At 43.9% G+C, this 23,430-nt stretch overlaps 1 protein-coding gene across 1 annotated transcript in view; it reads right to left on the reverse strand.

Moving 5' to 3' along the window:
- Nucleotides 1-15,947: 15,947 nt before the first annotated feature.
- BCL3 (BCL3 transcription coactivator) overlaps nucleotides 15,948-23,430 on the reverse strand; it is a 112,001-nt gene continuing 104,518 nt past the window's right edge. The window contains exon 8 of the mRNA XM_089655208.1: nucleotides 15,948-20,644. Coding sequence (XP_089511334.1) covers nucleotides 20,501-20,644 — 144 coding nt within the window. The 3' untranslated portion in view covers nucleotides 15,948-20,500. The remainder of the gene's footprint in view (nucleotides 20,645-23,430) is intronic.

The raw sequence follows: 23,430 nt of genomic DNA on the forward strand, positions 1-23,430 counted from the left end.
AAAGAATGTTGTTAAATAGAAATCTGAGTCACCCCTGCATGGTTCATAAAAGGGATATTGTGATCAAGATGTGGAATAAGAATGCAGTGATGGGATTTCCCTGATGAGTAATTATGGAAAATATATCATCTTTGTGTTATCTCAGCATAAACTGCTTAGGAGGAATGTGTAGGTGTGTTGTGTTTAGTATATTTTTACTCAGCTTTATATTAACATTTGTAGAAAAACCTGTCCTGTTTGAAGCTTTATCAAGCTTTGTGTAGCTTTATGCATAAACATACCTCCATAGACACAGTCTGCCCAGACAGTATGGTCACCTGCTGATTTGACACCATCCACAGGCAGCTTAACTCTTCAATAAGACACAGAAGTTAAATCAAATACAATTTTACTTCAGTACAGATCAGGGCAGACTGACCATTTGGAAACTTGGGCACTGCCCAAGTGCCCGGGGTCAGTAGGGGGCCCCATGAGATGCCCCTGGTACCTTTTTCATAGGCTTTTTTGAGTTTGGGCAAGGACACAGGGGCTCCATGATCCCCTATTGCCTGGGGGCCCCATGAATTGTCAGTCGGCCCCTGGTACAGAGGATGCTTTTCCAGTCTTTTGACGTGTGTAGTGAAGTCAATGACTTACCGAAGCCTAGTCTCTGTGAATCCTAACATTGACTGACAGAACATGGAAGACACTGAGAGGGACTAGCTAGGACTGAACTAATTAAGACTCCAAGACACTTCTGAACAATGAAAACTGACTGCTGGAAAACGTAGGTTTAACCACAGTTGCTTACCGCGTTTAGAAGCGTTTTTTAAAGATAATCTCAGGAGACCTTCCAAAATGCCCAGAATGCTTTGAAAAACAGTAAAAAATTAACTTTTTTAACCTCCTCCCGCCCGCCATATAAGGAAATGATGGGCGCAAGGCGGTTCTCTCATTCTGGGAGGACATCATATGACGTCCTCCCATTCTAACCCCCTGGGAGACAGCAGATCACCGATCAACAGAAAGAGCAGATGGCGTCGGCGTGTGCAGACATTTTGAGAGAAATAGAGAGAGCAGAAGCAGAGAAAGCAGTATGTGTGGAGATTAGCTGTCTTTTTTTTTTTTGTGGTGTTTGGATGTGTTCCAGCTCATTTCTTTGCAGACATTATTGCAGCAGTGTCTAACATATTTTCTTTCATGCGAAACCTCAAAATATGGTGTACATTTGAGTACCGGGAAAACGCTTTGCATGCATTTTTCGTGATGAAAAAAGGCTCTGGAGAGCATCTGGAAATGGAAGAGTTAGAAAAAAATTTCCAAACGCAAATGCTTATAAACACGTTTACATGCATTTACAAGTGTTTGGCGTTTGATATGCTGATAAAATCTACTCCTGAACGCAAGTTTGGTCCGTTCAAAAAAAACAACTGTAAACTCAACTACTTATAAACGACATAGTGTACATGGGCACATAGGAAAACTAGGGAGGGTTCAGGGTCTGCTGAAAAAAAAAACGCAGAAAAGCTCCTAAACATGAGTTTATCAGCTGCAGTGTACATGGAGCCTAACACTAAACAGGAGGGGAGGACAGAGGGGGGAACCAAATCACACGGTAAACAAGTTGTAGTGGTCCAAAACTGCCACTAGATGTCAGTGTACTACTGATTGATAATAACCTGGTGAAGTTCAATACAACACATAAAAAAATATGAGAGAGTGGGGCAGAACAAAACCCACTAACTGGAACTGATTGTCATGGGTGCCACCAAAGCCATGGGTCTGAACCTTCCTGACATGATAGGTTGCATGCCTACTTTCCAAGCCCAAAATGATTGGTCCTCCAAAGCCTTTTTGCTGCTCCATCTAGCAGTTTCAGCTGTGTTGTCATCATGTAGAATGCAGGCTCACCAGTCCTGCACCATAAATGAAGACCCACAACCCGGAGCATCGGAGGGAAGAGGAGATCATTGGTTGCTGGGGGTGCAAGGCATAAGCTACCCTAGACAGAAGCGAGCATTTAAGACTGAACTCCGGACCAGGCCCAAAACCTTTCAATGAAATACACTCACTGGCCATTTTATTAGGTCCACCTTGCTAGTTCCGAGTTGGACCCCCTTTTGCGCTCAGAACTGCCTTCATTCTTGGTGGCATAGATTCAACAAGGTGTTGGAACCATTCCTCAGAGATTTTGGTCCATATTGACATGATAGCATCACACCGTTGCTGCAGATTTGTTGGCTGCACATCCATGATGGGAATCTCCCGTTCCACCACCTCCCAAAGGTGTTCTATTGGCTGGAGATCTGGTGACTATGGAGGCCGTTGGAGAACAGTGACCTCATTGTCATATTCAAGAAACCAGTCTGAGAAGATCTGAGCTTTGTGACATGGTGCATTATCCTGCTGGAAGGAGCCATCAGAAGATGGGGACACTGTGGTCATAAAGGAATGGACATGGTCAGCAACAATACTCAGGTAGACCGTGGTAAGCAACAATACTCAGGTAGGCCGTGGTCAGCAACAATACTCAGGTAGGCCGTGGTCAGCAACAATACTCAGGTAGGCCGTGGTCACCAACAATACTCAGGTAGGCCGTGGTCAGCAACAATACTCAGGTAGGCCGTGGTCAGCAACAATACTCAGGTAGGCCGTGGTCAGCAACAATACTCAGGTAGGCCGTGGTCAGCAACAACACTCAGGTAGGCCGTGGTCACCAACAACACTCAGGTAGGCCGTGGTCAGCAACAATACTCAGGTAGGCCGTGGTCAGCAACAATACTCAGGTAGGCCGTGGTCAGCAACAATACTCAGATAGGCCGTGGTCACCAACAATACTCAGGTAGGCCGTGGTCACCAACAATACTCAGGTAGGTCGTGGTCACCAACAATACTCAGGTAGGTCGTGGTCACCAACAATACTCAGGTAGACCGCGGCGTTTAAATAATGCTCAGTTGGTACTAAGGGGCCCAAAGTGTGCCAAGAAAATATCCCCCACACCATGACACCACCACCACCGTTGATACAAAGCAAGATGGATCCATGCTTTCATGTTGTTTATGACAAATTCTGACCATACCATCTGATAGTCGCAGCTGAGATCGAGACTCATCAGACCAGGCAACATTTTTTCCAGTCTTCTATTGTCCAATTTTGGTGAGGCTGTGTGAACTGTAGCCTCTATTTCCTGTTCTTAACTGACAGGAGTGGCACCCAGTGAGGTCTTATGCTGCTGTAGCCCATCTGCTTCAAGGTTGGACGTGTTATGTGTTCATAGATGGTATTATACATTCCTTGGTTGTAATGAGGGGTTATTTGAGTTACTGTTGCCTTTCTATCATCTCCAACCAGTCTGCCCATTATCCTCTGTGGACTCGTCCACACAGCTGCATTATTTGTAAACCCTAGAGATGGTTGTGCGTGAAAATCCCAGCAGATCAGCAGTTTTTGAAATAGTCTACCTCTCCACCCCTCGCCTCACCCCCCAGTCTCACCCACCTACTGAACGACATTTCAGACTGGATGTCACTCCACTTCCTCAAATTAAACCTTTACAAAACCGAGCTCCTAATTTTCCCCCCAGCCCATGCCCCCCCCCCTCCATCACGACCAACAACGCCACCATCAGTCCCACCCCACAAGCCAAAGTCCTAGGAGTCACTCTAGACTCAAACCTGTCCTTCCAACCCTATGTCCAATCATTGGCAAACTCATGCAGGCTCCACCTCCGCAACATCTCCAAAATACGTTCGTTCCTAACCCCAGACACTACTAAACTACTCATTCACTCCCTTATTATCTCACGTCTGGACTACTGCAAATCCCTCCTCACCGGCCTACCTCGTCGCAGACTATCCCCGCTTCAGTCTATCCTGAACTCAGTGGCCAGACTCATCCACCTTACCAACCGCTCCGTATCTGCCACCCCCCTCTGTCATTCCCTCCACTGGCTCCCGATTGCCCAACGCATTAAATTCAAACTACTTCAGTTTATTAAATTCATACTAACACAGACATACAAAGCCATTCACATCGCTGCCCCAAACTACCTCACCGACCTGATACCCAAATACCACCCAACCCCTACTCTCCGCTCCTCACAAGACCTCCTACTTTCTAGCTCCCTGGTCTCCTCCTCCCACGCCCGACTGTAGGACTTCTCCAGGACTTCCTCCATCCTCTGGAACTCACTACCCCAATCCATCAGTCACCTACCTTTCTCACCTTTAGGCGCACCCTGAACACCCATCTCTTCAGGGAAGCCTACCCCACCCTAACAGCCGATCTCCTCCACTCCTCCTATCACTCCATCCCCCACAGCCACTTCCTCCTGTGCCACTATCCCCTCCCTCCTAGATTGTAAGCTCGAAAGAGCAGGGCCCTCGAACCCCTCATATACTGTTTTGTTACTGTATTGCCTCATGTACTGTCCCCCCACTACTCTGTACAGCGCTGAGCAAACTTTCTGGCGCTATATAAATAATGTATAATAATAATAGTCAGACCAGCCCGTCTGCCACCAACAACCAAGCCATGTTCAAAGTCACTTAAATCCCCTTTCTTCCCCATTCTGTTGCTCGGTTTGAACTTCAGCCAGTTATCTTCGCCTCGTCTAGATGCCTAAATGCTTTGAGTTGCTGCCATGTGATTGGCTGATTAGCAATTTGTGTTACCAAGCCATTGAACAGGTGTACCTAATAAAGTGGCCGGTGAGTGTGTAGTGTGGACACCAAATCAAAGGACCACATCAAAGGACTGGTAAGCTGCAATGTATTACATTTTTGTTCTTTGCTTTAAGGGCCGGTCCACATCACAGAAATATAATCCAGATGTGTTCCGGATGCGTTCCTGCATGCATGTTTTTGATGTGTTTTTATGCGTTTTCCCCTTTTTTTCTTCATCTTACATGTGCAATCCAGTACATTTCTGATGCATATTACTGCATTCCAGTACAGTTCTGTGCAGAAAAAATGCTGCATGTCCCACTCTTTTTCTGCACTGGAATGCACTGGAACCAGGGGCGGACTGACCATTTGGAAACTCGGGCACTGCCCGAGGGCCCGGGGTCAGAAGGGGGCCCCATGAGATGCCCCTGGTACCTTTTTCATAGGCTTTTTTGAGTTTGGGCAAGGACACAGGGGCCCCATGATCCCCTATTGCCCGGGGGCCCCATGAATTGTCAGTCCACCCCTGACTGGAACTGATTGCACTGGTGTGAACTATGCCATTGGAACCCATATAACCTGCTGTCCATTAGTTTTTGATGCAGAAAACAAGCAAATTCCTACCCCAGCACTTGCAGTTTACACCTGCTGCTGCTGAGTTCTGCTCTCTCAGTGCTGCTTCCCCGAAATTCTGAACTTCACAGGAAAGTGTTAACAGTAGATGGTGCAGTCTCCAGCCAGTCTGTTTGCTTGAAGAAGGGAAGGGGGAGAAGCAGGAGAGTGCCTTGCCATCCTAGTTTATGTGGCTGTGTGATTCTATAGATGTACACAGTGTAGGGAGACACAACCATAGTCTCTAGATGCAAGGGTGGCTCCATAGGGTGCTGCAGGAGAAGGTTGCCATCCTGAATAGGAAACCTGGGACAGCAGTCATGACACCAGCTTAAAGGGGAACATAGGCAAGGATTAAAAGATGAAGATGCTGCATATCATGTAAGTAATTAAATCAGCTGGTGAAAGTGTTAAAAAAAAAAACTAAAGGGTTTACTATCACTTTAAAGATATGCTTTAATTGTATGTGTGTTGCTGGGAAACCAAAGTTCTGCTATTTACACAGAGAGGTTAGGTTATGATCATTAGCAGGATGAACAAACATCATTAGCAGCAAACATCAGCCAACTGTCAGTCAATAGGCTACATGAGCTCCATGTGATCTCAAAAGTTACCATTAGAGGGCAGACTATGCCCAGAAAATCACTGATTAGACAACACTGTTCCTGAGAACTGAAATGGGTGTACAGTGTACTGAAAATGGTCATTTCCTTTCATTCTCATTGGGTGTTCTGGAAAGTCATCACTCATCGTGTTGCACTTTCAAAAATATATTTCCAACATATAAATCCCAGACATGAATTAAAGCGGTATTAAACCCAAAAGTAAATGTATTATATTGCAGCTAATGCCATTGATGTCTGCATTACTTTTCTTTTTTTAAGCTTTCTTTCCTCTACTTTCATCTGGTGATTCAACCAGCAAGTCTGCTGTTTTCTGGAAACTCAAGCTGAATGAATGCATCAGCTTACATGGATGAGACCTTCCATTTACCACTGGCAGGGGTGCTTACAATGATCAGCTTTTATTTATTCATGTAAAACCTTTATCCTATAAAGAAAAAAAAAGTTTGCTGTAACTGATTCTAAAGTGTTAGCTGGAGTTTGGCTTCAGCTTTTTTTTTAATTCAAATCTGCTAATTCATTTAACCCTTCCCCAGCTGATAATGCTGCTCTCTGCAGTACCTCATGTGCTCATTCCTCCAGAGCGGTGTCTCACTAATACAGGAGGGCTGCTGTTAGAAACCACTGGGCCCCGTACAGCCAACCTGACAGGGCCCCCCTACCCCAAAAAGACCACAGTTTACTTTTCTTCAGTTATGAACAAACACAGTGAGTGATAAGTACTGATCACTCATTGTGTTCATTCAGGAAAGGAAGGGGCTGGTAAATGTGACATATGTACTGGACCTTTTCCCCACTCTCCATACTGAAGTATCCCTTTGTGTGCTTGCAGCTGCCGGTGGGAAACAGGAAGCACAGCGGGAGTAGGGGCACTCAGTGGGGCCTGGGCAGAAGGGGAAAACATATGGTGCACAGTTAGGGTGATTGGTTCGGCAGGGGGGAAATTACTAAAACTGATCACTTGTATAGATCTCTCTGTAGCAGCTGAAAGCCAGCAGGAGGGAGATGAGAAGAATCTAACTTTCAGCTGCTACAGAGAGAGCCATACATGGGACTGATTCCAGTAATTGCCACCCCCCCCCCCTCCGCCCCCTTCTATCCACTGTGCCATTCACCCTTCCTGCCAACACCCAGTTCACACAGCAGTTCACCCCATACAGCCAACCTGATGGGGCACCCCCTACCCCAAAAAAACCCACAGTTTACTTTTCTTCAGTTATGAATGAAGACACTGAGTGATCAGTTCTGATCACTTATTGTGTTCATTCAGGAAAGGAAGCAACTGGTAACATATTTACTGTACCCTTCCCCCACTCTCCATCCTGAAGGATCCTATTGTGTGCTTGCAGGTGACAGTGGGAAGGAGAGGAGGGAAGCCGGCAGCACTGCAGGGATGGGGAGACACACATGGGGGCCTGGGCAGAAGGAGGAAACATACAGTGCACAGGGAGGGTGATGGGTGCGGCAGGGGAGCACTGCAGGGATGGGGAGACACACATGGGGGCCTGGGCAGAAGGAGGAAACATATGGTGCACAGGGAGGGTGATGGGTGCGGCAGGGGAGCAATTACTGGAAACAATCCCCTGTATGGCTCTGCAGCAGCTAAAAGTGAGAAGAGAAGAAGGCAGCTTTCAGCTGCTGCAGAGAGAGGGACATACAGGGGATTGGTTTTGGTAATTGCCCCCCCCCCCCGCCATGCCGATCACCCTCCATTCCCACATCTGATTCACCCAGCTGCCTGGGCCCCCCTGTTGGCCTGGGCCCTGTACAGGAGGACTGGTGGTACCCCCTTATCTACGGCCCTGGGTATGTTACTGGCCAGATCACCAGGTGAAAACAGATGGAAAAAGCCAAAGAAATCTAATGCAGCCACCACATCTAATGATTGGTAAGCTGCAATATATTACATTTTCAGTTTGGGGTTTAATGCCACTTTTAAAGGACCGTATGGCAAAAACTCTCCCCTGATATATCAGTTTTGGGTGAAACCCCTGACTTTGCACCCCACCCCTTTCACCCCAGAGTTCATAACTATGCATTTTCTAAACGCACGCAAAATCATGCGTTTTTGCACTTTTGCAGAATGCATTAAAAACACATGCCATGTTTGCTGGGCCATTCATTGTTAATTAATGTCAAAGTGTGCAAGAAATGAAGCAAAATTACAGGAAAAATGCACAAAATCTAAAATGGGAAAAAGCTACATGAGCTACTTTGCCACACACAGGGCAGCCCATTGAAATGAAAGGGCTGCCGTATGCATGTCACTGCTAGGTGTGACTGGGGCCCTTCAATACATTTTCCAAAGGCTCAACATGGTGTAAAGACCACAGCCCATGGGTGGAGCTGGGTAAGGTACAGACTCCTTTTTGCCAGAGGGATATAGTACATGGTAAGCAGTTATCTAGCCAGTGCCATGTGGGTAGACCCTTAAAAGGGCTTTACACGAGGGCGGGTTTCTGCGGTAAAATGCATGTGTGCTGCACAAGCAAATGTAAAAGCAAAAACTCCAACTAAAAATAACACAATATGTAGCACCCTCCTGGTTTAGCTAGGGGAAGCTAGATCCTAATGGTTGGTTAAGAGCTGGTGAAGTCTCAAGCTTTCTTCCTTCTAAGGTCTTCCTGCCTGGAGGTGAGCCCCCTCTCATCAGGGCCCCCCACCAGGCTCCTGCTCTCTAGCTTCACATCTGCATCTTCCATCCAAACTCTCCTTCAACTCTCCTGCTGCTGAGCAGGCTCAGTTACTCTTAAAGGCAGTCGTGACCCCTTGCCAAGCCTTCTGTTGGGGATTAGCCAGTATCCTCTAAGACAGTGGTTCTCAACCTTCCTAATGCCGTGACCCTTTAATACAGTCCCTCATGTTGTGGTGACCCCCAACCATAAAATTATTTACCCAGTAATTATAATTCATGAAGTGTCATTTTACCTCCAATACTGCTGCTTTCAACACAGTAGCTGCTTTCAACACAGCAGCTGATTTCTACACAGTAGCTGCTCTTTACACATTGGAAATATGTGTTTTCCGATGGTCTTAGGCGACCCCTGTGAAAGGGTCGTTCGACCCCCAAAGGGGTCACAACCCACAGGTTGAGAACCACTGCTCTAAGAGTACAGACCAGCCACTCCTCACCTCTGCCCACTGCTTCTAGATCTTTCTCCAAAGTTCTAGAGCAGGGGGAAATCCCAGAGAGCTGGTCTGCAGAGCAGTTTGACTGCTACACCCATCTATCTATTAGACCTAGAGCTCCCTCTAGCCATCTAGAAGGGTGCTATAAGTATTATTAGTGCATTTAAATCTACTAGTCAATCTAACACTCCCCTCCCCCCAGACTGACAATGCTGCTGTCCAAATGTGCCCCCTTTGCTCCTTCATCCAGAGTGGATGCAGACACCAGAGGGCGTGGATATGCATTTCTAAGGCGGCAATGCCTCTTTCTCAAGTCTGTCAACAGAATGGGGCGATGACGCCTCAAAACGCATAGGAACACCCTCCGGCATCTGATGTCATTGGCCAAGTTTGTACGCTGTCAGACCGGCTCCTGAGCCAATGAATCCTCTGGTTTTGGGCTTGTGCATCTCCTAACATTGGCGGTGTTGCTTCAGATGAGCTAGGTCCTTATAGGTGACAACTAATCCGCTTGATATTTGCGTTTATTCCTTCTTCATTTTGAGCAGCACAGTGGCTAAGTGGTTAGCACTTCTGCCTGGCAGTACAAGGGTTGTTGGTTCAAATCCCAGCCACGGCACCACCTGCTTGGGCTTTGCATGTTCTCCCTGTGCCTGCGTGGGTTTCTTCCAGGTACTCCAGTTTCCTCCCGCACTGCAAAGACATGTTGGTAGGTTCATTTGGCTCCTGTCTATCTTGGTCCTAGCATGTGTATGTATGAATGTGAGTTAGGGACCTTAGATTGTACGCTTCTTGAGGGTTAGGAACTGACGTGAATGTACAATATGTAAAGTGCTGCCTAATTTGATTGCGCTATATAAGTACCTGTAATAAATGATTTCATCTGCTGCACTTAGAAGCGCCCTCTTATGTCTCCTTTACATCTCCTCTATAATGTCTGCCATGAAGGAGTTCAGTCTTCTGTCATGAACTGAATATTATGTGCAGCCTTTTGGACCTTTTATGGGACACGGTTGAGGGCCCCCTACACCTTGTAAGTTGACACACACTGTCCTAACCCATTTCAGGAGTGAGCGGGAGAGTGGGACCCTGGAGAACATAGGTAGCCACCTTCTAACAGGAAGTCAAATCACAAAAGGAATTTGGAGGAGGCTGAGATCAAATTAGAGTTTAGTGTCACTTTAATGCCGGGATGGGGTTCTTGGCCCCTACTCAGCACATAAACTGACCAAATGAGTTTACATTTCCTGTTGTTGTGTAAAAGCTTCACGTGGTTCAACTTGTACACACATTATAAAACTGAAATAGTACAAAGGAGTAAAAGAAAAATGTAGGTATGATGGCCTAACATCAAATATGCTGCAGGTATGTGCAGTATGTCTCCACCTAGGTGGACAGCATAGAAATCAGGAAAAAGAAGACAAATGTAATTGTAGTTTTGGGTGTAATGTTTCTGTAATGTACAGTATGTTATGCAGATTGATAACCCGGGGCTGGAAGAGCAACTCCAAAAATCTCTTCCCATCTATTCAGCAGTGCTTTCTTTTCACCAATAGGGGCACATTTAAATGGGGAGTGGCAGGAGGAGGTAATGTTTTGCTGGTGAAAGGTCTATAGAAGAGATCTTCACATTTTCATAACAAAAGGTTAGTATACTGTCCTACAGACTTTAGGATGCCCAGGGGAAGTAGACAATGTGCCATCATTGGTGTCAGTGGAAGGAATAGTGTCCCATCATTAGTCTCATTGGGAGGAATAGTGCTTCATCATTGGTATCAATAGAAAGAATAGTGCTCCATCATTGGTATCAATAGAAAGAATTGTGCCCCATCACTGGTATCAATAGAAAGAATAGTGCCCCATCATTGGTGTCAGTAGGAGGAATAGTGTCCCATCATTGGTGTCAGTGGGAGGAATAGTGTCCCATCATTAGTCTCATTGGGAGGAACAGTGCCTCATCATTGGTATCAATAGAAAGAATAGTGCCCCATCATTGGTGTCAGTGGGAGGAACAGTGCCCCATCATTGGTGTCAGTGGGAGGAACAGTGCCCCATCATTGGTGTCAGTGGGAGGAATAGTGCTCCATCATTGGTATCAATAGAAAGAATAGTGCCCCATCATTGGTGTCAGTGGGAGGAACAGTGCCCCATCATTGGTGTCAGTGGGAGGAACAGTGCCCCATCATTGGTGTCAGTGGGAGGAATAGTGCTCCATCATTGGTATCAATAGAAAGAATAGTGCCCCATCATTGGTATTAGTGGGAGGAATAGTGTCCCATCATTGGTATCAGTGGGAGGAATAGTGCCCTATCATTGGTATTATTGGGAGGAATAGTGCTCCATCATTGGTATCAATAGAAAGAATAGTGCCCCATCATTGGTGTCAGTGGGAGGAACAGTGCCCCATCATTGGTGTCAGTGGGAGGAATAGTGCCCCATCATTGGTATTAGTGGGAGGAATAGTGCACCATCATTGGTGTCAGTGGGAGGAATAGTGCCCCATCATTGGTATTAGTGGGAGGAATAGTGCCCCATCATTGATATCAGCGAGAGGAATAGTGTCCCATCATTGGTATCAGCAAGAGAAATAGTGCCCCATCATTAATATCAGTGGGAGGAATAGTGCCCCATCATTGATATTAGCAAGAGGAATAGTGCCCCATCATTGGTGTCAGTGGGAGGAATAGTGCCCCATCATTGATATTAGCAAGAGGAATAGTGTCTCATCATTGGAATCAGTGGGAGGAATAGTGCCCCATCATTGGTATTAGTGGGAGGAATAGTGCCCCATCATTGGTATTAGTGGGAGGAATAGTGCCCCATTGTTGGTGTTGATGGGAGGCATAGTGACCCATCATTATTATAAGTAGGAGGAATATTGGTTTATCACTGGTATCAGTGGTAGGAATAGTGCCCCATCAATGGTGTCAGTAGAAGGAATAGTGCCCCATCATTGGTGTCAGTGGGAGGAATAGTGCCCCATCATTGGTATCAGTGGGAGGAATAGTGTCCCATCATTGGTATAAGTGAGAGGAATAATGCCCCATCATTGGTGTCAGTGGGAGGAGTAGTGGCCCATCATTGGTATAGGTAGGAGGAATAGTGTCCCATCATTGGTCTCAGTGGAAGGAACAGAGCCCCATTGTGTGTATCAGTGGGAGGAATAGTGCTCCATTTTTGGTATCAGTAGAAGGAATAGTGCCCCATCATTGGTGCCAGTGGGAGGAATAGTGGTCCATCATTGGTATCAGTGGGAGGAACAGCTCCCCATCGTATGTATCAGTAGGTTCTGTATGTGAGGGATAAAAAAGGAGCTTACAGTAGGTGTGTTTGAGAATTGCCCTTCTGCATCAGAAATAGAGGTTCCCAGATCACCAAATGATGAATAAAGAGAAGTGGGTGTACTTGTGCAGCACGGCAATGCCTAGATGAAGAACTGAAGGTCTGAGCAGGTAGACTGGGCTTCCTTCTGATTCGAATCCATCTGATAATATATCGAACATATAGCAATCCTCTGATAAAATTGCAAATTTTTTAAATCCACCCGGACCAACGAATATACAAAACAAATGTCGAAGATACAAAATTAATTCTAGTGACAACTGGTCTTCCTGTCCGGGTGACTACCAATCTCTCAGTTCCCGGGAACAAGAAATGGGAAAAAATCTTTCCAGTGGCTTCAGAGTTTGGAATAAAAACCTGCAAGAAATGTTGTCTCTTCCCCACCCTGTTTAAAATTAAACAACAACAAAGAAAAATTGGCTGGAGTTCAGCTTCAATTTTCAGTCTTGACTGGAAACCTGCATCCTATCCCTCCATTTATTTATTTTTTTCTTTCATGTCTTTATTCTTTTATCACAGCTGCTTTGTTCTCAGCAGCACAATAAGCAAAGTTTGGCTCTGTGTAGGCGTCTCTTCATCATGCAAGAATTAGGGAAAGTTTTGCCTTTACCATCAGCTAACTTCACTGTCCAGATTAATCTTTGGATTTCTGAAGATCATGTCTGGAACTAAACATAGCATATTAAAGAAGACGTCACCTTTTTTTTACGGTATTCAGATATTGATGGGAAAAAGTACATGCAATATTTTCTACCATCTCCCTAGATGCCATATAATGCTAGCTAGAATGACAGACAAGGTGCCACTTGACACTGCAGCTAGCAAGGAGATGGCTGCTTTACTAACAAGCGCTTGGCTGGTACAGGCTCCCAGAATGTTCTAAAAGCAAGTACCAGCAAGAAGAATGCAGAGGGAGGTGAGGCATGTCATAGAATCTGATGGGAGAACTGGAATTGAATCACCTTATACCTAGAGGAGATCACCAAGTTCATGTACAGTAGGTAGATTCAAATTCTGGTAAGTCCACAGGGCCAATATGTAGGATCAAGTTCTGCCACCTCTTCTTAACCCTGTGATATGTAGGTAGATTTGGTCAGAAGTGATAATGAAAAGTATTTAGCGATCAACTCAGTCCCATCTACCAGAAGCAGAAGTTTTGCCAGGGTTGCCAGGAGTAGAGTGACCTTGTTCAGCAGAATGATCTCCAGGGTTGTAGGAAGGAGGGTGTAAGTTGGAAGTTGCATATAGTTATTGTAGCACCCTCCTAGGTAGGTTGCTAGGATGCTAGGTAGATTTTGTTCTTTTGGACTCATTGGTAATCATTGGAGCAGCTATTGATTGCTATGTCTTGCTCTGGATCTCACAGGCTGTAGGTTTGATTGCTTTCCCCTGCCTTCTAGAGACTTCTAGAACATAGTGGGTTGGGAAAGTCAAGGGGTCTAGAGCAGCCCTTGTTTTTGTGTTGCTGGAGAAGTACCATGGCATTAGGGACTCTGCCCCTGTGAGGAAGTTTTTGCTAGAATTTGCTGGTGTTCATCGTGGTCTCAGCTGTGGCAGACCTATTCCTAATTGTTTTTGGAGCTAACAAAACAGTCTCACCTAAGGATCTGGTTTGAAGGAGTCAGTGAAGCTTCTGGTGGAAGCTAGGAGCTGAGCAGTTGTCCTGAGACATACTGTAGATATGTGTGAAGCAAAATGGGGGAATTCAGCTGTCCTAGAGAGACATTGTGAGAATAGACCCAAGCTCAAGATCCAAGTGACTCTATGATATTTTTAAAGATAAGTATTAGGCAGTAGTTCTTTCTAAGACAACTCCTACAGGGTCTCGGTTCTGGCCATTCCTACCAATCCTTGGCAGAAAGACTATTCAAAGAAGCCTAGCCTAGTCAAGAGTGTCCTCCTGTTACTATTCAGAGTGCCATGAGTATCCCATACCAACCTCACCCATCTTCCACCCCAAGTTCTATAAACAATGCATTTTAAAAAGACAGCCCCTTGACTGTTCACTTGAATGGACTGTTGTCTGTGTGAATGGTGACCTCTGGACTGTCTGGGAAAGGACCAGTTAAAATCATAGCCTCCCATGGGGGTAGCACTGCATTAAAATAAGGAATGAAGAAATACCATGCTCATCTTAATTACTGGAATGTCTTAACTTGACTCATCAACATTAAATGAAGGTCTCTCATGCCATATTTGGTCCAACATGAGACATTAGGTACAGAAAAGAAAAACTCTGGAAGTGTGGGGTTAAACAAGGTGGAATTATTGGGGATCTAGACCAATCATCCATGGGGAAAAGTATAGAAATCTCGGAAAGTATTGGAAGAGAGGAGCTGATAATAGAAGTCAGGGGATCTGTGGGGTTTTCTTCCTATACACAAGATTTCAACCTAGAACATGTTTAGCCAATTGAAAGTTCCATTGGGTTTTGACTCTGATCTTCAAGCTTGTCACGTTTTTAAAATCCTTCCCCATAACAGAAGCTTCCACTGCATATAGTTTGTTCACCTTGTTTTGTGCTCATAGAAGCTAAATTCCCCAATGAATGAGTGAGAGTCACAACTATTATAGTGCCCTCAACTCCTTGGCAATTATGAGCTTAGGTACAGTTATTAGAGAGAGACAGCAGGGGGTCGGAAATAGACAATGTGTAGCTCCCAGTGACTGTGTGGATGGTGACAAAGGAGAAAAGAACTCCCCAGTCATAGTTCTCCTTTATATTCAGATACTACTAACTGGAATGGACAACTAGAAGGACCGGTCGATTATCTGATCATTAGTATAGTGCTTTCGACAGGCGATTCCTACTGTTTGGACAAAAAAAAAATTAACATTTTTATCGCATGTGAACACAACGTCCAATTTTCACTCAATGCGTAAAGTAATCGTACCATTGTCGGTTACATCATGATGCACACCTTTGTGGAAAATCAGAAGACCGTTCATTTTCTCATAGTGTGTACCCCGCTTAACATTTACACACACACGTAGCAGGGCTCATTTAAATTACTCTTTCCTTTCTTCAGCTGTAGATCTTTTTTTAGACAGTTCCTTAATCTCCAGGGTTTAAAGTCCAACTTCTGTGCATTTTTTCCTTGCTTCCTCCTGCAGCTCCACCTTCTTGCAGCTCCTCTGTACTGAATGCAGAAGTTCAACCTTAAACTTTGGAGATTTAAAGCTGAACGTCAGCCTTGCCTTTAGTCTTGCATAGTTGTACATGCTCTTCTCCTGGACTGAAATTGCATGCTTTTTCCACTGCCCACTCTAGCCTTCTCACAGTATGCATTAGAAGCTGCAACAGGTCAGATAGAGCCTGCCTCATTTTCTGGCTGAAAGACATTCAGTATTTTCTTCCTGGCCTGCCCCTTGAAGGGGAAGGGGACTCAGATCCTCGAAATGTGTTGAATCTATTGATACCTTCTGTAAACATTGCACCTATTTAAAGATTGCCATGGTGTAGTACATTCCTTTGTTAATTCATTAATAAACACCCAAACAAAGGTTCCAACCCTTCCGCAAATTGAAAAATGTGCACCTAACCCAACATTGCACTTGGCCATTGGCTACAACTCATTACTGTAGAAGAAGACCATATTTTCTATTTTCTGACACATATAATTGGTTTATTAAAAAAATATTTATAATAAAAAAATTAAATAAGTTACATGAATACAAAGCCTGTATCACAACCCGTATTACCTTTCTCCCTCTACTTTGCAGCAAAAGACATACATGAACACAACGGTGATATATGAATTGTCTTTCCTATGTCATATAATCTCTTCTCAGTCACCGATAGATATGAAGGGAAGAAGATCATCTCTTCAGTCTATAATAGTTGATGAAGTTCATATTGAGTCCTCTGAATTGTTCACTCAAAAAATAATAACGTTGCAGTAGAGCTGAATTGTGGAACAGTATAATGCTGTGATTGTTGAGGCGTCTCTTCCACAGGATTTGGTCTGCTGGCTTTCAACATTGCCATGGAGTAGTAAAAGTAGATCACTAATCACAAAGATGACCAGGCTAATAGGTGAAGGGAAAATCATGATGTGGTCTCCAGTTATTGATGATCTCTACCAAAGGATTTGGTTTGCTGGTTTTCAACAGTTCCCTGGTGTAATAAAAGTGGATCACTAGTCACAAAGATGACCAGGCTGATAGGTGAAGGGAAACTCATGCTGTGGTCTCCAGTTATTGATGATCTCTACCAAATGATTTGGTTTGCTGGTTTTCAACATTTCCCTGGTGTAATAAAAGTGGATCAATAATCACAAAGATGACTAGGCGGATAGGTGAATGGGAAACTCATGACATGATCTCCGTTCTTGATGGCCTCTACTGAAGGATTCGGTTTGCTGGTTTTTAACATTGCCCTGGCCTAGTAAAAATGGATCACTGATGACAAAGATGACCAGGCTGATAGGTGAACAGGAAACTTGTGACGTGGCCTCCAGTTCTTTCAAACCAGGAAACCATATCCTTTGTTAGATGTCATCAAGAACTGGACCCCACGTCACAAGTTTCCCATTCACTTATCAGCTTGGTCGTCTTTGTGACCCATGGTCCACTTTTACTACGCCAGGTCAATGTTAAATACCAGCAAATCAAATCCTTTGGTCGATATCATCAACGCTGCCATGACGTAGCAAAAGAGTACCACTGGTCACAAGGCAAGTAGGCTGATAGGTGAATCAGTTCTTAATGGCCTCTACCAAAGGATTTGGTTTGCTGGTTTCCAACATTGCCCTGGCCTAGTAAAAATGGATCACTGATCAAAAAAAACAAAACAACAAGGCTGATATGTGACTGGAAACTCAACCTGTGGCCTTCACTTCTTGATAACTATTGTTCACTACCATGACACCCTCTGTATACAGAAACCAGATCCCAGGCTGTGACTCCTTCTCTGCATCTTTTCTGGTCGTTCTTAATACATCTTGAGAAAGGGCATATGCCACAGCCTATCAGTACAGGAAATGACCAAATAATAGAGCTAGGATTATAAGGATCAAAAGGATCACATATATCATACTGAACTGTTCCTGGATGCCAAGAGAGCTTTTGTTTGAAAGTTATATAACAAAAAAAACATAACATCCATCAAATGTAGAAAAACGTATCAAAGGCTGTTAAAGCTGAATTCCGGGCAACACTCTAAGTATGTAGTTGAAAAACACAAATGATAACTACCTTATCCGCCACATGATTTGTACTTCTCTCCATACACTTTTGTAATTGATATAATCTATAAAAACAGTGAGGAGGGTGACACCATTTTCTCTGTTAAAGTTAAAGGGTAACTCCACGTTCATGGAAAAAAATTATATAGCATAACATTTGTCTCACAAGCCATGTTGTAATTGAATGTTATTTAAAATGATCTTTTCTTTTCAGTCTGCAATTTTCTGTAAAATTCAATGCAATATGGCAACCCAGAGGCGTTCTGTACTCCAACAACACCAGACATGTCATTTCCTGCTTGTGTGATTGGCCATCGATTTTTCTAGAAAGTCTGCACTAAGATACTAAGCCAGATTTTAGGCATCCTCTGCAACAGGAATTAAACTTTTGGTGAGATACTCTCTAAGGGTTAAATACTTCTTAACCACTTGCCGTCCGGCCGCTAACCACTTGCAGTCCAGGGGCGGGTTGCCGTTCATAAACGGCGCCCGCATTTTCAAGCTGTGCGCGCTCCCTGGGAGCGCGCAGCACTGCGACCCGGTGCCCGCTGTATTCTCCGGACACAGTGGAACACCGATCGTCATACAGGACCTCTGTGCGAGATCCCGATCATGTGATCACTGATTGGCCAATCAGTGATCACATGCAGAGCAGTAAGCAACATGTCACTTCTGACATCATTGCTTACTACTTGTGAAATCTGTGAATGATCACAGAGGTCACATGGTACAAGGCTATTCACAACAGCCTTGTACCATGTGACAAGCTGTGACCAATCACAGCTCACACAGCATTTCTCAGTGGCTGCAAGAATGCAGCCAGAGAGAAGGAGAAATGATTGGTTTTACTGCCTTTATGGGTGTAAAAGCAATCAGTGTAAAAAAAAAATAAAAAATCTTCATCACCCCCCACAAGTAGTACAGTGTCACCACGGTGACACTGTACTGCTAGGGTGACAGTATGTTAAAAAATAAATAAATAATAATATAAAAAAAAATAAAATACAAATTTTAAAAAGTTTTTTTTTTAAATTATAACTTTTGGTTATAAACTAATTTGGGTTTTTTTTTTACTAAATCAATTTTGGCCAAGATTTATGATGAAATATTATTTATTTGCAAAATGTTATAAGAAAAACACTTTTTTTTTTCAAAATTGTTGGACTTTATCATATGGGTACGGTGTTGCATGACCGTGCAATTGTCATTCAAAGTGTGTTAGCGCTGAAAGCTGAAAATTGGCCTGGACATGAAGGGGGTGAAAGTGTCCGGATTTGAAGCGGTTAAAGGGATGTAAGTTTTCTTTCTGAGAGTGTACCAGTGAACTATAATGAACAAGACCCTCCCATTTAGGTTCAGTTTGCAATCAGTCTGGTGAAACAAAAAGCTATGTCAAAAAGAGGTAGGACTCTGCTACAAAATTTGTTAAAATCCTTGCAATATACACTAATCAATCAGAGGGTTTTTTTTTTTCAATAAAAGTGGAGTTAACCTTTAAAGGATGCAATGGTGTCCCTTCATAGTCAGAAGCCTTCACCTGGAACAATGAAGGAACAGCAACACAAATAGAAGTCACCAACTGCTTACTCTTCTCTCTACTACTATTCTTATGTTCCTGTGTGCACATGTGCACAAAGCAGAGCCTGATTGGCTCCCAGTGCTGCTCCTTCCCCTGCCAGTTTGGGGATGGCAGGAGGGTGTTATAAATACAGATTCAAGTACATATGGTAGCTGTGCGTAAAATTTTTTTTTTAACTCATTTAAAAGGAATGCACAACTGCATTAAAGCCTAACTCCAGGAATTATAAAAAAAATTTACCCGTGCAGTTGACTCAACCCCCTGCCTCCTGAAAGGGTAAAATACTCATTATGTAGAATACGCAGAAATACTTACTTTATTCTGAACTCCAGCAGTGTGACTGGGGCTCTGCAGCCTCCTCTCCAAGACTCCGCCGCCTGCGAATGCACACTAACCCCCCCCCCCCCCCCCCAGGGGCGGACTGACCATTTGGAAACTCGGCACTGCCCGAGGGCCTGGGGTCAGTAGGGGGCCCCATGAGATGCCCCTGGTACCTTTTCCATAGGCTTTTTTAAGTTTGGGCAAGGACACAGGGGCCCCATGATCCCCTATTGCCCCATGAGTTGTCAGTCCACCCCTATATACAATATAGGAGTCTGCTCTGTATGTGATGTTGCAGAAGGACAGTCCACAGGCCAGAACTTAGGGGAGAAGAAAGCAGGGCCTGGGTCATCTAGAGTGGGGGTTAGGGAAGTAGTCCTGCCTGGTCCTGTACCCCCTAGACATAACAAGGGTTTAATCAATGCATTGCGGTTGGGAGTCACTGCAAGGGTGGATTTTTTTCTAACTCCCGGAGTTGGCCTCTGTTTTCCTTTAGTTTGGGATAGAATGGTAAACATTGTCTCCAATACAGAAAGGGGACATCCAACCTGAGTTGTCACCAGAACCATCTTCTTGCTGCACACAACACTCAGATATTAAATGGTATACAGTATGCAGACTATGAATGAAGTGTACAGGTTTATGTTCACCAATCCACCATTACCCAGCAATCCAAGAATGAATTCACTCATCTTCACCTACAGATGAAAAAAGAAATGGTCTTGGTGGTTACGTGTTGGCTTCTGGTAGGTGTAAGTTGACAGGCCAGTTTGCAAAGAACATTGAGTTGGACTAGAATTGTTTTGGACTAGAGAAGGTTCCTGTCTCATCCCATGTATTGGAATTCACTGATTGTTTTTGTGCCCCGAAACTTGATGTTTTTCACCGTCCTTTCTGTCACCCATCACCTCGTTTCTAAAGTTCTCCAGGCTGGTAGGGTGATTCATAAAGAACCAGAAACCTTGAATCCTAGTGGACTGTCTCCATCTTCCTTGGACAACCTTCCTATGTACAGGTCACAGAACTGAGTCTGAGGTAGGAAGAGTAAACGGATCCATATCTCTTTACGGAGGTGGACTGATGGAAGTGGGACTGGATGATACTATTTTGTGTTGCGGTGGAGTGATAGGATGCTCTTGACTTTCTCCCTTGAACCTCTCGCTTTGTGGTCGCGGAGAAGAGGACTTACCCCGGAGGATATCTGCAATCTGACAGACAATATAACATTTAATGTTTCATTAAATCAGACAGTTACAAGTTCTTTTGATAACTCTAGCACTTTTCAACAAAAAACAAGATTTTTTTTCATTTAATACAAAGTCATGTTTTGTATATTTAGGTTGCCTGGCATTAAGGGTGTTGTAAACTCTTACATATAGCCAGTGAAGTGACTGACCTCAGGTGATACACAGAGATGAAACAAATCCTCCTACATAAGTTGTACCTGTTTATCTACAGTATACACCCATTCAAAGTGCAGAATTTACACAGCATCTCTTAGCCCTGAGAAGCAGGGGGTGGAGAGCTAAAGTTACATCAGTGAGGAGAGCTCTGAGAGCTGATTGGAGAAAAGGGACACACCCCTCTTCACACAGGTTATAGGATTAAAGATGAGGCTGCCAATCACAGGCTGTGCCCTCCCCTGTCACCATTTTTCTTTTGGGGGTCAGGAAAACTCCTCAGAAGTAACTCATGCTTATAGCAGAGGAATGGGACAATGCACAGAAATTACACTTAGTGCTCTGGATTGAGACAAGCACATAATATAAGTGATATTTGGTTTTGTTCATATTTCATATCTGAGGGTTACAACCACTTTAACCAATGCTGCTTAATCCTTACTTGACCAGAGGTTTTGTGAAGCTAGACAGACCACATTTATAAGAAACCATATGCTTAGAGTGACAATAAAGTCTGTTACTAATATTTCCATTGGACATTTGGCCTGAAAACTAAGAGCACACGCAGTTGCAGTTTCACAGTTCTTTGCTGCAAGGTTAATTAAAGGGATACTAAAGGCTCCAAAAAAACCCAACCCCCATCCCCCCTTCCCTGCTGAGTGCCCCTTAGCAAGCCGCGTGCTATGGGAGCACTCATGTGCTCGCTCCCGAGCCCCGCTCTGTGTGTCCATAAGACACAGGAATCGCGGCTCTGCTCCGCCCCACCCGCACACCTCTCTATGACGTCATCTGCATCTGAATTAACGAATGAAATGAAATTCGGATCCATTCATTATACAAATTATCAAACAAATTCAAAAATTTAATTAATTTCCCCATGTGCCAAAACTATTATCATATCATGGTACATTATCCAAATGAAACAAATGCGTTTATTAATTTTGTTATAATTTTGTTTTTTATTCATTGACATTCATTACTATGTCCTTTTGGAGATTTGTATACATCCGAATTTCCGAAAATGAAATTATTGTCCGAAAAATGAATCATTAACGCACATACAGTTGTGTTTAAAATAATAGCAGTCAGACATCACTAACCTGATCAATCACTGTTTTTGGTAGAAATGATATTTCTACATGGCAAATAATTTTCTAGCAGGTGTAGTAGAGTAATAGAAATCCAACAGACCCAACAGTCATGACATGCATGCTGCTGATTCTGTGTAATTGAATCACTAATTGAAAGGGGCATGTTCAAAATAATAGCAGTGTGCCATTCTATTAGTGAGGTCATTCATTCTTTGAAAAACAGGTGGCAATTATTGCCCTTATTTAAGGAAGGAAGGCAGCAAATGTTGTACATGCTGGTTACAGTGCATTTCTCTCTGAAATTCTGAGGAAAATGGGTCGTTCCAGACATTGTTCAGAAGAACAGCGTACCTTGATTAAAAAGTTGATTGGAGAGGGGAAAACATATAAAGAAGTGCAGAAAATGATCGGCTGCTCAGCTAAAATGATCGCAAATGCTTTAAAATGGCAACCAAAACCTGAAAGACGTGGAAGAAAGAGAAAAACTACCATTGGAATGGATAGAAGAATAGCCAAAATGGCGCGGACTCAGCCAACAATCAGCTCCAGGAAGATGAAAGAAGGTGTGACGTTCCCTGTGAGGACTGTTACAATTAGAAGACGCCTATGTGAAGCCAAGCTATCTGCAAGAAGCCCCCGCAAAGTCCCACTGTTGGAAAAAAGCCATGTGCTGAAGAGGTTACAATTTGCCAAAGAGCACATTGACTGGCCTAAAGAGAAATGGCGCAACATTTTGTGGACTGATGAAAGTAAGATTGTTCTTTTTGGGTCTAGTGGCCGGAGACAGTTTGTCAGACGACCCCCAAACACTGAATTCAAGCCACAGTACACTGTGAAGACAGTGAAGCATGGTGGTGCAAGCATCATGATATGGGGATGTTTCTCATACTACGGTGTTGGGCCTATTTATCGCATACCAGGGATCATGGATCAGTTTGAATACATCAGAATACTTGAATAGGTCATGCTGCCTTATGCTGAGGAGGAAATGCCCTTGAAATGGGTGTTCCAACAAGACAACGACCCTAAACACACCAGTAAACGTGCAACATCTTGGTTCCAGACCAACAAGATTGACGTTATGGAGTGGCCAGCCCAATCCCCGGATCTTAATCCAATAGAAAACTTGTGGGGTGACATCAAAAATGCCGTTTCTGAGGCAAAACCAAGAAATAGAGAAGAACTGTGGAATGTAGTCCAATCATCCTGGGCTGGAATACCTGATCACAGGGGCCAGAAGTTGGGTGACTCCATGCAACACAGATGTACAGCAGTTCTCAGAAACAGTGCGACTACAACCAAATATTCATGAAGTCATTCAAAGGAAAGCAAAATCTTCAAACATTTTTCAGTTTATATAGTGAATGTTTGAGTTTGTAAAGAAGATTATAAACACTGTTATTTTTTAGAACAGTCTAATATTCACTTTTCTTCAATTTTTTTAGAGGAACAACACAAATTTGATGTATTTTTCTTCATGTTTTGATTTGGAATAGAATGTGT

The sequence above is a fragment of the Staurois parvus genome, unplaced genomic scaffold, assembly GCF_062004578.1.
Source record: "Staurois parvus isolate SC_StPar_1 unplaced genomic scaffold, SC_StPar_1.0 ptg000827l, whole genome shotgun sequence".
Taxonomy (NCBI): domain Eukaryota; kingdom Metazoa; phylum Chordata; class Amphibia; order Anura; family Ranidae; genus Staurois; species Staurois parvus.